This window comes from Balaenoptera borealis, assembly GCF_965194805.1.
Source record: "Balaenoptera borealis genome assembly, chromosome: 3".
Lineage (NCBI taxonomy): Eukaryota > Metazoa > Chordata > Mammalia > Artiodactyla > Balaenopteridae > Balaenoptera > Balaenoptera borealis.
The window spans coordinates 146,579,802-146,596,235 of record NC_138866.1 but is presented as its reverse complement, the minus strand read 5'-3'; the positions used below and the strand labels follow the sequence as shown (position 1 = coordinate 146,596,235).

Here is a 16,434-nt window from a genome sequence, read left to right as displayed (position 1 = left end):
AAGCTAGACAGAGAAAGACAAATATCATATGATACCACTCATATGTGGAATCTAAAAAAAAAAAAAAAAGACACAAATGAACTTATTTACAAAACAGAAATAGATCCATAGACATAGAAAACAAACTTATGGTTACCAAAGGGGAAAGATGCAGGAGGGATAAATTAGGAGTTTGGAATTAACATATACACACTGTTATATATAAAATAGATAACCAACAGGGACCTACTGTATAGCACAGGGAACTATACTCAGTATTTTGTAATAACCTATAAGGGAAAAGAATCTGAAAAAGAATACATATATAATATATATATTATATATAATATATAGATATATATAACTGAATCCCTGTGCTATACACCTGAAACTAATACAACATAGTAAATCTACTATACTTCAATTTGAAAAAAAGAAGTCATTGTAACCAATCTCAAGCCTTCAACACAGCCAATCTTCCCTAGTAAGTTTAACCTTTTTTTTCCTTCATGAGAATTATTTCAAACTTTCCTATCTCCTCCTTTACTCACAGCAGATGACCTTAACTTTACACCAAACCTTTAAACTCACTGTCATCCACACAAATTCTTCTCTTTAGCTTTCTGTAGCAATGGGAGAGTGTTTGACCAACCCTGCCAAGGCTGGTACTTCTGCAGGAGCAATGACTCCCTCTCTGTTCCATCTTCTCACCAAGAACCTTACTTACTATCACTTACCCCTCTCTGACCTTAGTCTTTAACCTCTCCCTTTCTACGGCTTCCTTCCTATAAACACTGCCATAACAATATACCATAGACTGGGTGGTTTAAACAAGAGACACTTATTTTCTCACAGTTCCGGAGGCTGGAAGCACAAGATCAGGTGACTAGCATGGTCAGGACCCTCTTCCAGGCTTGCAGATGGCCAGATTTCTCATTGTGTGCTCATGAGGCTTTTCTCCATGTGTTCATGTGGAGAGAGAGAGAGCTCTGGTGTCTCTTCCTCTTCTAATAATGGCACTAATTCCATCATGAGGACCTCACCCTCATGACCTTATCTAAATCTAGTCACCTGTCAGCAGACCCACTTCCTAATACCAACACATTGGTGGTTAGGGCTTCGACATAAGAATCTGGTGGGAGACACAAACGTTCAGTCCATAGTAAACACTTACATCTTTTTCTTTAGTGGTGGGGAGCTAAAGCCAACTTCCCATCTGAAAGCACCAACTGGTTTTTCCTCATATTGTTAAACCTACTTAATTAGAAAATACTCTTTCAACAAGCATACAGATTGATTTTATTGTTCTACTCCTCATTACTTTAATCTCTGACACCTCCCACTCCCCCACTGCCACAGGGCAGACTCTTTTTCATGGAATAAGTATGCCTCCCGGAGGAACTGGAGCTTTTTAGAGCCAGCCCTGTGGGTCAGCCCATGCTAGTCGGGGCACTCAGTACCACTGTGTAATTTTAAGGAAGGTGCAGAATATTCCTCGACTTGGGTTTTCCCATCTCTCAAAGGAGGGGTTGAGGCCCAGGCACCCCTTGGGGTCCTCCCTGGCCCAGGAGTATTAGTACTGGCCAAGAGGGAATGGCAATGACCAGACTCTTGCCCCCTGAAGCTGCTCCCAGGAAGATGAGGCGATGTCACCTTCCCCAGCAGCCAGGGGGCAAGTGTGACTTCCCTGGGCAGTCACACCTGTGTCGCTCTCACTTCTGGAGAAGGGGGCAGCCTTGTGCATTGAATAATGAGAGGGCTTTAGAGAGACCAGGACTTGACTCTTTACCAGCTGTGTGGCTTCGGGCAGGTCCCCTCACCTCTCTGACTCTGAGTTCCCTATTCTGTGGAAAGGGGGAATTTACTCTCTACTTCACATCTGAAAGGACTGGATGAGATAACACTGGTAAGGCTCTTGCCACTGTACAGAATCGGGGGCACAGCAAGTGCGAGCCCCCTCCCTCCCTACCTCCAGCCTGGCAGAGAGAGCCAGGGAGCCCACAGAGTCTGCCAATGTGGCCAGCACAGGTGTCTGGGCCAATGAGGGCAGCAACTCCGCTCACACACTGGCACTATTGTTCCAGCCAGAGAGACTGGACATGAACGTGACTCTTGGGAGGGGGGAAGGGCAGGGCAGAGGCAGAGAAAAGCTGTGAGCAGAGGAGTGTCATAGAAAGCTCTGCTCCTTAAACAGGGCCTCGCGGCCTGCCAGCATCCTGAAAATCTCTGGGAACGGTAGCTCACTTCCGTCGGGGCTGTGCCATCAACTCGGAAGTGTTCTTGGTGCACAGGAGTGTTCTTTGTGCTAGAGTCCATCACCCAGCTTGACAAAGCCTCTTCTGGGGCCTCCATGGTTCCTTCCTGTGGGCAGCCTGAGCCCTCACCGCCACCTCCATTATCTCGCATGAGCCTCACACTCTGTGAAATACCTGGGAAAAAAATCCAACAACCCACTGACATCAGTTTGCTAAAGCTGCTGTAACAAAGTACTACAGACTGAGTGGCTTAAACAACAGAAATTCATTTTCTCACAATTCTGAAGGCTAGAAGTCCAAGGTAAAGGTGTCAGCAGGGCTGGTTTCTTCTGAGACCCCTCTCCTTGGCTTGTAGACGGTGCCTTCTTCCTGTGTCTTCACATTGTCTTCCCTCTGTAACTGTCTGTGTCCAAATTCCCTCTTCTTATAAGGATACCAGTGGTATTGGATTAGGGCCCACCCTGATGACCTCATTTTACCTTAATTACCTCTTGAAGACCCTATCTCCAAATACAGTCACATTCTGGGACTTCCCTGGCGGTCCAGTGGTTAAGACTCCCTGCTTCCACTGCAGGGGGCTCAGGTTTGATCCCTGGTCAGGGAAAGAAGATCCCCATTTGCCAGGCGGTGAGGCCAAAAAAAAACCCAAAACAAAAGCAAACAACAGGGCTTCCCTGGTGGCGCAGTGGTTGAGAATCTGCCTGCCAATGCAGGGGACACGGGTTCGAGCCCTGGTCTGGGAAGATCCCACATGCCGCGGAGCAACTAGGCCCGTGAGCCACAACTACTGAGCCTGCGCGTCTGGAGCCAGTGCTCCGCAACAAGAGAGGCCGCGATAGTGAGAGGCCCGCGCACCGCGATGAAGAGTGGCCCCCGCTTGCCACAACTGGAGAGAGCCCTTGCACAGAAACGAAGAGCCAACACAGCCGTAAATAAAAAATAAATAAATAAAATTTAAAAAAAAAAAAAAGCAAACAACAACAAACAACAAAATACAGTACCGTTCTGAGATGCTGGGAGATAGGACTTCCTCTAATTATTCCCACTTCTCAGAGGAGGAAACTGAGTCACCGAGTGGTGAAGTCACATCTCACAGCTAGAAGGTGATGGAGTTAGGATATAAAAGTGGGCAGTCTGGTGCCCAAGCAGGCTCCTATCACTGCACCCCACAGCCTAAAAGTGGGTCAGCCTGTCTTGTCCTTTCCGCACTCAATCTCAACCAGCTACATTTCCCAGCTGGCCTCACTCACTGCCTGACCACGCCAGGCCCTGCTGGGCTTGGGGAGAGGGTGACAGGCCAGGATTCTCCACAGCTGCCATTTCATCTGCAATCACATTTAAAATTTCCCTCCATCTCGAGCATATCTTACCCAGGGGTGTGCTTTCTCAGACCTCCCTGCGATGAGAGAGAGGACGGAGAGAAGCGTATGGGGCTGGCCCAGATCCCATCCCCACAGCCCGGCTTCCACATGGCTGAGCAGGAACTCTGGAGCAGACGCACACAAAGGAGGGCTTTGAGGTGGCTCCAGCCAGGCCCAAGCTGATCCCCTCTTCCCCCTGGTGCGTCACTTGCCCCAATCTGGGCCTCCCTGTGAGCCTGATTTAACGGAAAACTGTGGGCTGTGAGAAGTTCCTTGTGACACACTAATCCCAGCCTGCTGACTGGACCACGCCCCCAGAGGAGGCAACCTCCAGGCCCTGGAGGACACAGGCACCAGGTGTCCCAAGGAGGAGCTGCTGACTTGGCAGGTAAGTCAGTAGCAGGGACCTGGCTGGGCCAGGAAGCCCAGGACTAGGGTGAGGAGTCAGTGGTGGGGAGAACACATCTCAGGCTGCTCAAAAACTGAAACCAGCTAGCCATTTTTCAGGTTGAGCCAGACCAACCTGATGGCGGACTTAGCAAATAAAAATATAGGATACCCAGTTAAATGTGAATTTCAGATGAACAACAAATACTTTTTTAGTATAAGTATGTCCCAAATTTATATGGCACATACTTAAACACTTCAAAAAAACTTTTGCTCATCTGAAACTCACATGTAATTGGGCATTCTGTATTTTAACTGGCAACCCTAAATGGCAGGGAAGAGCCTCGACACGGAGTGAGGGGTGGGTATTTTTTCTTGTATACAGTGCATAAATCAATATGTAAAAAATCAGAGTTAGTAGATTAGGCATATTTTAAAAAGAGTTGCTGTGCTGACTTTAACCCTCCACTTCTAAGATCTAGGATCTTGTCCTGATGAGCTGCCTAGCTGGCTGGGGGTGTCTAGCCACTGTCTCTCCTGTCTGAGCCCCTTGCTCAGGGAGTTCTATCAGCCTCTCCCTTTCTGTTCCAGCAAAATCCAAGGGAGAGCACAGTCGTATTTCAGTCTGTCTTGTATATATGCCTGCATATTTGGAAGTCTACCTGCTAGAAAGCTGACTTAGATTTTATTCCTGTTAGTGGATGACAGCCCCCAGAACCTCCCTGCCCTGCTGGGTCTGTGGAGTGGGAGAAGCAGGAAATGGGAGATCCTCAGATATTCCCTGGCACCCTCTAAGTCTCTCTGTGCAAGTTGGGGTAATGATCAGTATGATGCTAAGAAAGGGAAGGGGAACTATGTTTTAGAGCAAAACACTGTGCTAGGTACCCTACAGAAATTATAGGATCTTCATTACAACTCTATTTGGTAAGTGTGGTTATTATCCCCAATTTGCAGATGAAGAAACTGAGGCTCAGAAAGGTTAAATAACTTGTCTAAGCTCATATGGGTGGTAAATGACCAAGCCTGATTCAAATCTGGTTCTCTCTGACCCTAAAGGGTTTTCTGTGACACCAGCTCTCCTAGGGAGTTTGCCTGGAGATGTCTTGGCTCTAGGTGTCAAAGCAAGTCTTGGTCTCAGGCAGACATAGGTTCAAGTCCCACCTCTGCTACTAATCAACAGTGAACAGATGACAGAACTGACCAACGGGAACCTGGTCAGAGGCAGGAGCAGGGTGGTGACGGGTCTGGGGACATTTAGGTAGGAGAGGGGAAAATCTGGAAATAGAAGAGTTGTCTCCAAAAATACTCAGTGGGTTGTCATGTGCGCAATGGATGAAATTGGTTCTGGTGGGCAGGCACTGCTTCTGTGTTCATTATTTAATTAAATCCTCATAAACTTCCATCTCCCTTTTACAGGGGACAACCAAGATACAGGTTAAATCACAAAGCTTGCAAATGGAAGAGAGAATTTGAACCCAGGTCTAACTTTTGCCACAACAGGCTGCCTCTTGATGCTGATGGAAAGTTCACAGCTTGGTCTTAAGTCCCGATCCCTGGCTATTGCGGGCTGTGTGACCTTGGACAAGTCACTTATTCTCCTGGGCCTGTTTCCTCCTATGTAGAATGGGAATAATAATGCTGGCTCCCAGACAATGGATTTGAAAATAGCGCATCACAAGGCACAGAACACGCACCCAGTTATGGTTATGTAACTAGCCATCACCCCTCTGGAGAGTTAATTCACTGGAACGGGGCCATCCACTAGGCTGGGAAGTTTCTGAGGTGCCCCTTTGGGCTGGAAAAGGAGGGCCACAAATGGGAGGACGGATTGCCTTATCCTGCAGTGATCATGTAACTGAGAATGGAGGCCGATCCTAGTTTTTCCCTGGCTGGGCCAACTCATCTTAAGAACTGAGGTTTGAGGTATTTTTGTGTGTGTTCCTTCTCAAAGGGGTGTTTCCCAAAGTGTAGCCCAAGAACCACCTCCTTCGGCGCCACCGGGGGTGCTGTTTTAAAGTATAGATGCCCGGGCCCCAGTTCAGACCTCCTGAGTCAGAATCACAGGTGCAGGGCCCAGGCATCTGCATTTCTAACAAATGCTCCACCTGATTCTGATGCACTCAAAAGTTTGACATCCACTGTTCTGAGACAATAACAGAACAGTTTCTCCATATCACTGCAGCCCTGACTTCCTCTCCTAGGAAGGAGGCTGCCTGGAGAGGCCAGGACAGAAGAAGCGGGGTCCTTCTTTTTCCAAGCACTCCGAGTCTTCCAGAGGCAGCATGTCAGAGGGGGTGAGTACCCCTGTGCCCTGGGGCTCCCCTCCATCCACCTTCCCTCCTTCCCTTTCTCCCTTCCTGTTTCTCTGTCATCTGGTCTGCTCAGGGTTATGGGCGTTCACCCCTACAACCTCTCTGTGGTCCCTGACCCCACCCAAAGGGAGGAAGCTCAACAGTGACCTTGGGCAAAAGCACTAGTTTAGGGTCTGAGCAGACCCATTTGACTGGCTTGCTCAGGTTGCTGGGGGTCTCTTCCTGTCTTTTCCTGACTTCTCTCTGCCCAGGCGGGCACATTCCGCATGGTCCCTGAAGAGGAACAGGAGCTCCGTGCCCAACTGGAGCGGCTTACAACCAAAGACCATGGACCTGTCTTTGGCCAGTGCAGCCAGCTGCCCCGCCACACCTTGCAGAAGGTGAGGTGGCCCCGGGGTGTGCAGAGGGACAGGGTAGAGAGGCAACAAGGGGGAATGTTGACAGCATCCTCTCTCCTGTAGAAAGGGTCCAGCACCAGCTCTTCAGGTCATTCTGGACCTAAAGGACTGGCTTTTTCTAGGGGCTATTCTGAAGGTCAGGGCCATGGCAGCAGTTGGGGTGACCAGATGTCCAGGCCAGCCTATTCCAAGACTATGGCACCAACAGTGTTCCCTGAAACCAATGCCGAGACCTAGGGCTTCTGGACCAGGGATCATCCTAGACTCAGATGTGAGGAACATTGGTTTACAATGGCCTTGGAGAACAGGGATCCAACTGCTGCCCTCACTGGATAGGAAAAGGCCTGAGTTCTAATACCAGACCGACTTCCAACTTGCTGTGTGACCTTGAGCAAACTTCTTTCCCTCTTTGGGTCTTGCTTTCTCTACCTATGAAAGAAGGTTGTTGGACCGGTTCAGAGTTTATCAGACTGTGCTCTGTGGAGGGTGGCAGAGCTGTCTTGGGGTTGAGCTGGACCCGGGCTCCTGGCTTCCATCTCTGCTCCCTGGGCGTCTCAAGGGAAAGGTGCTCTGAGATCCCCCAGACCTGCCTTTCCCCCTCATGCCATCCAAGGAAAGAGCTGCCCCTGGCATGCTGAGGAGTTCTCCAGGCTCAGCCAAGGGGAGGAATAGGAGGCAGAGGACAGGCTGCCATCTGCCTGGTATCTTTGATTTTGGAAAGATCAGAAATGAGCCTGGGAGGCAGCAGAGTGAAGCGATTAAAAGTCCAACCTGAGTAAGAGTTTCAGCTTCACCCCTTTTTATCTGGGTGACCTTGGTCAAGAATACCTTGACCTCTACGAGCCTCAGTCTGCTCACCCTGAGAAATGGGGATAAGATTACAACCTTCCTGTGATGGATTGTGGCAAAGATTTAAAAACATAATGTATCTAAAGGACTTAGCAGTGTGCTCAGTCAGGGCTCCAGTAGGCTGTTGTGATTAGAAACGTTTAGCTCTCTGGCTGTCTCCTCAAACAAACCCAGGATGAAAGTTTGACCTAATTTTCTCCAAATGTAAATGGCAGTCTGAGGTGCTGCCAGTGCAGAAGCTGCCCTTGTGGGCAGAGCAGCGATGGCCCCAGCTGCCACGCCCTCTGCCCCTCAGCCGGTCTGGCACCTGGAGGAGCCTCCCGCACCCGCGCCTACCTGACTCCGTGCCTGCACCCCACCCCTGTTCCAGGCCAAGGACGAGCTGAATGAGAGGGAGGAGACCCGGGAGGAGGCGGTGCGGGAGCTGCAGGAGCTGGTGCAGGGGGAGGCAGCCTCGGGGCAGGAGCTGGCCGTGGCCGTGGCGGAGAGGGTGCAGGGAAAGGACAGCGCCTTCTTCCTGCGCTTCATCCGCGCGCGCAAATTCCACGTGGGCCGAGCCTACGAGCTGCTCAGAGGTGAGGCCTGCGCAGGATGGGTGGCCCTGGGAAGGCTGCGGGGGGTGGGGAGTGAGGGGGGAAGGGGGGAAGGTCATGAGGAGGGCGTTGACCCTCACCCAGGCACTGAGACCGACTCCTTCACTTCCCTCCCATTCCCTGTGCCGTGCAAGTCACTCTCTCTGAGCCTCCTTATCCTTACCTGTAAAACGGGTGTGTGAACTAAATAGCCTTCAAGATCCCTTTCAGCTCTGACAATGAATGGATGAGTCTGGCAGGACCAGATTCCTAGAGGTCTCGCCCCGCCTCTCCACTCTCCGAGTCTCAATGAGCAGAACTGAGTCACCCAAATTGGGTGCCCAAATTGGGGGAGTTTCCTCTCTCACCCCTGCTCTCCCCTTCCCCACCCGCCCAGCCTAGGTTTTGGCTCTGGAGCACTGCAGGGAAGGTGGGTATGAGCTTGACTCCCCTCAGGTACCCAAACCTCATGCATAGTAGAATTGAAGATGGTGCCAGCCCTGGGAGTGAGTCCCAAGGACAGAACCACCCTGGCTGTGCCCACGGGATGAAGACCAGTGTCTTAAGGAAATCAAGTCCTTGGTGCTGGTGGAGGGAAGGGGTGTCTGAGCAGGCCCTATGCAGCCTGACGATTCTCCTTCTTCCTTCCTTCCGCAAATGGTAATTCTCTGCTGTGCTTTGCCAACCGCTGTTTTAGGCCAAAGGATGTGGCAGAGAACAAAGCAGACAAGAACTGCCGGCCCTCGTGGGTCTTATAGTCTAATGGTGGAAATAATAAACCAGACAAATAAAATAAAAATATACAGAGAAAAATAAAGAAGGTGGATATAAAGGACTGAGGGGTCGAAGTTTTAGGTAAAGAGGCTAGGAAGGCTCCAGTGCAAAGAGAACTTTTAGAGAAAAACTCGAAGGAAATGAGATGCCTGGGGAAAGAGCAGTAGGGCAGAGGGTACAGCAAGGACGAAGGCTAGGTGGTGGGAACGGGCCTGGAGTGTTGGACGAGCAGCGAGGAGGTCAGTGGCCTTCCCTTGGCAAATGCCTCCCCAAACCTCCTCTGGGGCTGGTCCCTCCGGGGTTTGGTGGAAGAGACAATCGCAGATAGGCGGGGACCTGTTCAGGATGGGTCAGGGTGGGGTTAGTGGGTGGTGGGAGTGCCGCTGGAGTCAGAGAGGGCCTCTGTGTCCTGCTTTGGGTTTTATCTGGGGGTCATTTCCCCACCCCCACCCCCTCAGCTAACCCTGTGCCCAACTGAGAAACCCTGTGGCTCTTTCCTTGGGAAAGAGAAAACTACCAAATAGTAATTGTCCTTAGATTTAGGATTACATCTTGTGTTTTTACAGTGTGCTCACGGCGTTTGTACCTGGAATCTTGTTTGATTACCACAGCAATTTGGTGAGATAGGCCAATGTTATCGTCCTATTTTTTGGAGAGGTAATATGGGGCACAGAAAGGTTGAGTATCCTGCTGGCTTACACAGAGCATGTAGGTGGAGGAGCCTGGGTCTCTGGAGGCCCACCATGTGCCACCCCAGCATGGGCTGGCTCCCTGAGGGGCCTCTTCTGCTCCCCCTCTGCCAGGCTATGTGAACTTCCGGCTGCAGTACCCAGAGCTCTTCGACAGCCTGTCCCTGGAGGCTGTCCGCTGCACTGTCGAGGCTGGCTACCCTGGTGTCCTCTCCAGTCGGGACAAGTATGGCCGAGTGGTCATGCTCTTCAATATTGAGAACTGGGACTCTGAAGAAATCACCTTTGATGAGGTCGGTGGGGATTCGCCTGGCTCCCTCCCATCCCCTGGGCTGGGCTCCCTCCTCCAAACCTGGCCTCTATTGGACCCTCATTCCTGGCTCCCCAGGAGGCGAGGTTTGTGGGGGAATGGCCAGTAGCTCATGGCACCAGGCCCTTTCCCGGCAGGAGGAGAAGTCCTAGGATGTGCCATGGCAGCTGGAAAACCCAGCAGCTTTGCAGGCAGGGCCCACTGGCCAGTACATGGCTGCCCCCTGGTATCCCTGCCAAGTGGGAGTGACAGCTGTGGGCCACGAGCTGGGATCAGCCCTGCCAAATGCTGAAAGCTGAGAGCGACACAGACCATATATATATATACATATATATATATATATGTATATATATATACATATATATATATATGTATATATATATACATATATATACATATATATATATATATGTATATATATGTGATTTCACTTGCCAAGCCTTTAAGAGAGCTGTCCTAGTGGGGGAGCTAGGGTTTATCTTGGGAGAACTTTGGCATGTGCCACCAGGCCTTAAAAGAAAAGTACAAACTCATTTTAGAAAATGCTGCCTAGTAGTCACAACACCATTTACTTAAAAAAGTCCATCGTTTTCCCCAGGGGCTTGAGATGCCGTCTTTGTCATATTCTGCATCTTCATATGTGCTTGGATCTATTTCTGGACTTTCTATTCTATGCCATTGGTCTGTCTTTTCATGTTCCAATATCACACAGTTTTAATTATAGAGATGGTATAGAATGTTTAATATCTGTTGGGATTAGTTCTGTCCTTAATGCTCCCCCTTTTCAGGGCTTTTCTAGCTATTCTTGCATGTTTACCTTTCCTTATGAACTTTAGAATTAATTTATTAAGCTCTAGGAGAAATGTCAGGAGATTTTTATTGGTATAACAGTAATGTAAATAACAAACTTGGGGAGAATCAGCATCTTTATGAATGCAACATCCATGGCCAGTGGTACTATCCACAAAAAAGGGATGCCTTCCTTTTTACATTTTGAGCTTCCAGGAGTGTTTTAAAGTTTTCAAACCTTATGCATGTTTGTCAATAAGTTTGTCGTAAGTATTTATTTTATTGTTGCTATAGGTGGGACTTTCTCTGCCATTATATCTCCTACTTGGTTATTTTTGGTATCTATGAAGATCATTGGTTTTGTATGTTAATTTCATATCCTGGTATTTTTACTGAATTCTTCTGTTATTTATGTTACTCAGATAAATGACTCTCTCAGATTTTCTAAGAATACTATCATATTATCTGTAAATGGGGGACATTTTTTCTTTTCCTCTTCTAGTTCTTATACCCTTGATTTAATAAAAAAAAAACAAAACAACTTGGATGCACTGGCCACTACTTCCAACACAGAGTTGAATAGTGGTGGGGAAAGTGAACATGCTTATCTTGTTCCTGATCATATTAGGGATGCCTGTAGTGTTTGCTACTGAATAGGATACTGGCTTTAGGACTGAGGCGTACATATGTATGGTAAGGAAGAGACTTACAAATATTTTTTCTTGTTACATAAGTGATATCTACTCATTTTAGAAAATACCAAAAAAATCACAAATTTAAAATCATCCTCAATTCTACCACCCAGAGATTTCTACCACTGACATCCTTCCAGCCTATATTTTCTAGAAACCTAGAAACATATGTGAACGCATATGCACACAGACATACACATTTTTTCTTATAAAAATGGGATTGTACTCTACAATAATATACCATGAATGGATATCTTTCTGTATCATTAGTCTTATATATCACCACTCTAGAATACTCCATGGCATGAATATACCATAATTTCACCAGTCCCTTATTGCTGGACATTTAGGTTGTTCCACTATTATAGGGGTACAAGGATAAACACTCTGGCATCTAACCGTGGATATGACATTGAAGATTATTTTCTTGGCATACATTCACAGGGGTGGACTGTCCCAGCTCAAAGCCTGTGACAAATTACCTCTGGGAAGGGGTATACCAGTTGGCTCTCCTGTTAGGAACTTGAGTCTTAACTGTCTTTGTGGGTTGGATCTTACAGCCCGTTCACGTTGTGCCCAAGATCTTGCAGGCATACTGTTTCATCCTGGAGAAACTACTGGAGAATGAGGAAACTCAAATTAATGGCTTTTGCATCATTGAGAACTTCAAGGGCTTTACCATGCAGCAGGCTGCCGGACTTCGGGCTTCAGATCTCAGGAAGATGGTGGACATGCTCCAGGTGAGGCCACAGAACCCTGTCCTGCAGGAGCCTCTCACAGGTGGGAAGGCTGGGAGGCTGGGCCGGGTTTCCCGGTTTAATGATGCTGGCAGGGACCTGAGAAGACAGCCGCCTAGTGCCCAAAAGAGCAATGACAATCACAGCCCCAGCCACAAACACTTCGTGGTGATCAACATTTTGCCACGTGTTCACATTCATTAATTCATTAACTCCTTAAAAGCATTCTCTCCCTGCTTCCCTGCTTCGCTTTACAAACCTGGAAACCTAGGCTCAGAGATTTGAGTGACTTCTCAAGGTCACACAGCTATCAAGTGGCAGAGGCGGGACTTGAACCTACACCTTCCGACCTAGAATCCCATTCTCTGTACACATATGTCATGCTGCCTCCCTCTGGATGTGAATTTATCCTGAGAAAGAGATATCATTAATGATCCTGACAACTCATTCCTATATACTGATGTGTCAGAAGTCCTTTCTTACAGCTAATCTAATCTTAAATCTGCTCTGTCTTGGAAAGGAGAGATGGGAGGTGGGAGTCATGGGAGGGGATGAAGGACAATGAGGCATGACAATAGGGTACCTCTGGTCTATAATAGTTTGCAGTCCGCTCAGCAGGCAAGTGGATTTGAAAAGCCTTGGTCACCTAAAAACCAAGCAAGGCTACCATTTCATTTCCTTAGTCCACCTAATTACAAGGTTTTGTGCATCCGCAGGATGAGGGTTGGGTTGCGTGGCCTCTGGGACATCCTTCCTTCAGTTTGGAGCTGCAGTGAAGCCAGGGCTCCCCAGCTGCTGGCCTGGGGATGGAACCTTCAGTGGGCTACCCTCTGGGGCAACCGAGTGATGACAACTCTGTCCTCTTGTCATGGGGAGAGGCAGTGGGAGAGTGAGTGGGAACCTCTGAGGTCATGGGGCCATGTGGTGGGATGCTGTCTGTCCCTGCAGGATTCCTTCCCAGCCCGGTTCAAAGCCATCCACTTCATCCACCAGCCGTGGTACTTCACCACAACCTACAACGTGGTCAAGCCCTTCTTGAAGAGCAAATTGCTCCAGAGGGTGAGTGCGTGGCCATGCAGGGAAGGTGCCCGGTGATCGTCTGGTGTGTGAGTGAGTGAATGGGGTTGTAGCAGGAAAGGGTTCAGGAGACAAGAGGGATGAAGGTGGAGGAGGAGGGCACCCTACCTGAGCCCTCCTCAGACTCTGTACCAAGGTTCCGAACCAAGTGGATCCCACAGACAGCACAACAAGGAGGACTTTTGAGAAGGCCATCACCAGGCAGAGATGGCATGTGTGCCTTTGTCCTCCTGTCCCTCTTCTCCCCCCAGCCCTCATCCTAAGGGAACCCCCCTTGCTCAGCTCTATCTCCTCTGCTTCCCTGCAGGTCTTTGTCCATGGAGAAGACCTCTCCAGCTTCTACCAGGAGTTCAACGAGGACATCCTGCCCTCCGACTTTGGGGGCACACTGCCCAAGTATGACGGCAAAGTCATTGCTGAACAGCTCTTTGGTCCCCGGGCCCAAGATGAGAACACAGCCTTCTGAGAACATCCCCTGCCGTCCGACCTGTAGTTAGTGTCCCTGGGCCTCTCCTCAGCTGCCCTGGACCCAGAAGGCTGCGAAAAGGGCTGCCTGGGGTGACTGTGGTTCCTCTGAACCTCCCTAAGCTTGGGTGAGCTCAGGTGTCACCCTCCTCCCAAGCTGGGGGGCAATAAAAAAGCAGGGGAATTCCCTTGAGCAAGAAGAAGTGAGGGCAGTTATATTCCTACTGCCTCTGAAGCTTTAGGACAGAGACTTGTGTGGGGTTGAGTGTCAAAGACTCTAATCAAGCTTCTCAGTGATTTTCTTTGTAATAGTTTTACTATTTAGGGTCTGTGAAAATAGGCAAGGAGGCTGGTTTAAAAGTCTCTCCCACCCCTAAAAATATAAAAAAGAAGATAAAAGAGGGGGAATATAAGTGAAAATGATCTGGCAAGTATAGTGATCTTGGTGGCTGGTAGGCAGGTGAAACGTTTTCCACGTGGAATTCCAGGGTGGAAGCAGCCTTGAAGTAGCTCCATTTTGGGGTGGTCTGGTCCCCCTCAGTCAGGTGCATTCTGATGTATGCAGTGATGGTCAGGAGCTTGGACTTCCTTCAAGGGTGGCAGTTGTGTCCCCCTCCTTCTGTCTGTGGGGTCTCTCCACCAAAGCTCTCTCCTCCAGACCCCTTGCCTCAACGGATGGTTTTACTTAGATTTACAGATGGTATCTTCTCTGAGCACTCTCCCAGTCCTCAAGTTATACAGTGAAAGCTCTTCTTTGTCTTCAGTCTCAGACGCCTTATAGAAATGAACCGATACTTTCAAGCTCTGCATATTTAGACAAATATAAATGCCTTCCTTTCTGTGCAGTTGGCTTTCCTCAAGTGTCTGGTGACTTTTGAGTGTGTGCTGGGCATGCTGCTCTGTCTTGGGGAAGGCCTGGCTTCTTCTGGGCATGGGGCTCATAGGCACTGACAGATTCTTTTCCCAAGATCCCACACTGACTTTCCCAGTGGAGGCAGACACTTGTTCCTGTTGTCTGGCTCATGGTGGTGGGTGAGGGTCAACTGGCCTGGCTGCCTCCACTAGGTACCCTGATAATCATCCCAAGACTTCTCTGCTCTTGCCTCCTTCTGGGCATGAAGCACCCTTGGTGCTGTACCCACCTTTTGGGGCAGGACCTTCAGCTGTTTCCTGGGCTGTGGGTTCAATCCAATGCAGTCTGCTTTCACTCCTTTAGGAATTTCTCTGAACCACTGAATTCTCTTTCTCATTTTCCAGTGTGGCTATGTACATGTACCTATATATGTGACTGTACATATATATGCATTTACTTCTTATATCTTTTCTTTCATTTCTAGGGTTTGCAGTGTATGCACATCACCCAAGTAATTTCCTTCTCTATGACGTTCACAGTCAACAATCTATGTTCATAAATGATATACATACTACTTCAGAGCTGGAGGAGGAATCATAGCAAATTATTGTGGGTGGCTGACCAGTGAGGATTTCTCCCAAACCCTTCTTTAAACCCTCTGAAACTTGAAGCTTTTCCAAATCAAACCTTACATGGAACTCTAGTATTAAGCCTATAAAGAGTGGGGGTGCTATGGTTGAAGGGGGCTCAGCAGCCTCACCCCGAGAGATCTCCTAGAACATCTGGAGCTAAGAAGGTATTTCAAGTGTGAGGGCACAAACATGCCGCTGAGGGGGCAAGTGACAAGAGAATGGGGACTTGCGTTTGCCAAGATAGAGGGCATTGGTGAGTCGACAGTACAGGTGTTGGTGGAGTGGGAGCAGGGATGAGGCTGAGTTTAAAAAATTAAAGGAATGAGCATTTTTTAAACTTTCAAGATACACTTATAATTGTTTTGTAAAAGAGTTGTGTCCCAAATTTGAGGAAAACAGTGGCTGATCCCTCTTGGATGACTCCCATCTTTCCCCTGGCCCCTAATTGCCAGGAGCCCTCCTAGTCCCACCGTCTGATTTGTGGGAACTCTAATTTATAAATGAGATCAGGATATGGAAAAAATTGCAGGCAGAGGCTCTTGGGGCAGCTTTGTCTTACTCAAATCCAAACAGATGCTGGTGTCCCTCCTAAAGTCAGCAGGGCTAGGGCCTTAGCTTAGGGAGGGTTTGAAGTAAAAGCCCAGGGGCTTTCTGAGGAAAAAGCTATAGGGTTGGGACCCAGCGTGTCGGTTCTGACCGTGGGCTGCCACCACCCCCTGCTGGCCGTGCCATGGTACTGCCCCTCCATGCCCAGGGACAGACTAGCCAGGGGCAGGCCGAGCCAGACCTTGCCAGGAAGGTGGTGCCGCCTTTGGGAGCAGGTGCCTGAAGACCATGAATGTTAATGTTAAAATCTGATGTGCTCAGTCTCACAGAATCTGAGCTGCCTACATGTGCTGGATTCCTACAAGTGGCCACAACCCCCGCATTAATGAGAGAGGAAGAGGGACAGTAAAATACTCTTGAAAGCCAGCAAATATGGGAAGGGGGACAACAAAGCATGACCTTCACGGCAACCACTTGCTGCTCAGAACACCTTCCTTTCTGGAGACGTCTGGAATGAGGCAGGGATTCTGCATGTGAAAGTAATTTGAGCATAGCTGAAGTTGGCAAGTCACAGTGATGCATCATGTGGCCCTTTGGGGAAATACTGTCTGTTGGCAGATGGAAGCATTTGTTAAGGTGTGGATGGAGGTCTCAGTAGGGAAATGGGCCATCAGCTTCAGAGAGCCTTTGAGCAAGACTGGTCACTGCTTAGAGCTTTGAGTTTAACTAAGGGACGCTGTAGGAGGCCAATGCTCCC

General features: G+C 48.9%; 1 protein-coding gene across 2 annotated transcripts; it reads left to right on the top strand.

Moving 5' to 3' along the window:
* Nucleotides 1-3,201: 3,201 nt before the first annotated feature.
* On the top strand, nucleotides 3,202-15,468 carry RLBP1 (retinaldehyde binding protein 1). Of its 2 annotated transcripts, XM_082385952.1 has the most exons (7): nucleotides 3,202-6,276; nucleotides 6,546-6,674; nucleotides 7,912-8,116; nucleotides 9,691-9,869; nucleotides 11,949-12,107; nucleotides 13,053-13,163; nucleotides 13,489-15,468. In XM_082385952.1, exons 1-7 carry the CDS (start codon nucleotides 6,265-6,267, stop codon nucleotides 13,645-13,647), a joined length of 954 nt encoding a protein of 317 aa, XP_082242078.1. In that variant the 5' UTR covers nucleotides 3,202-6,264; the 3' UTR covers nucleotides 13,648-15,468. The 2 variants fall into 2 exon arrangements, with proteins under 2 accessions (XP_082242078.1, XP_082242079.1); XM_082385953.1 differs by lacking the exon at nucleotides 6,546-6,674.
* Nucleotides 15,469-16,434: the final 966 nt, after the last annotated feature.

Bases quoted from the DNA above. Each gene is read 5' to 3' on its own strand.
- RLBP1 (XM_082385952.1), top strand. The intron at 6,675-7,911 runs GTGAGGTGGCCC...CCCCTGTTCCAG, and splicing joins CCCGCCACACCTTGCAGAAG to GCCAAGGACGAGCTGAATGA. The intron at 8,117-9,690 runs GTGAGGCCTGCG...CCCCTCTGCCAG, and splicing joins AGCCTACGAGCTGCTCAGAG to GCTATGTGAACTTCCGGCTG.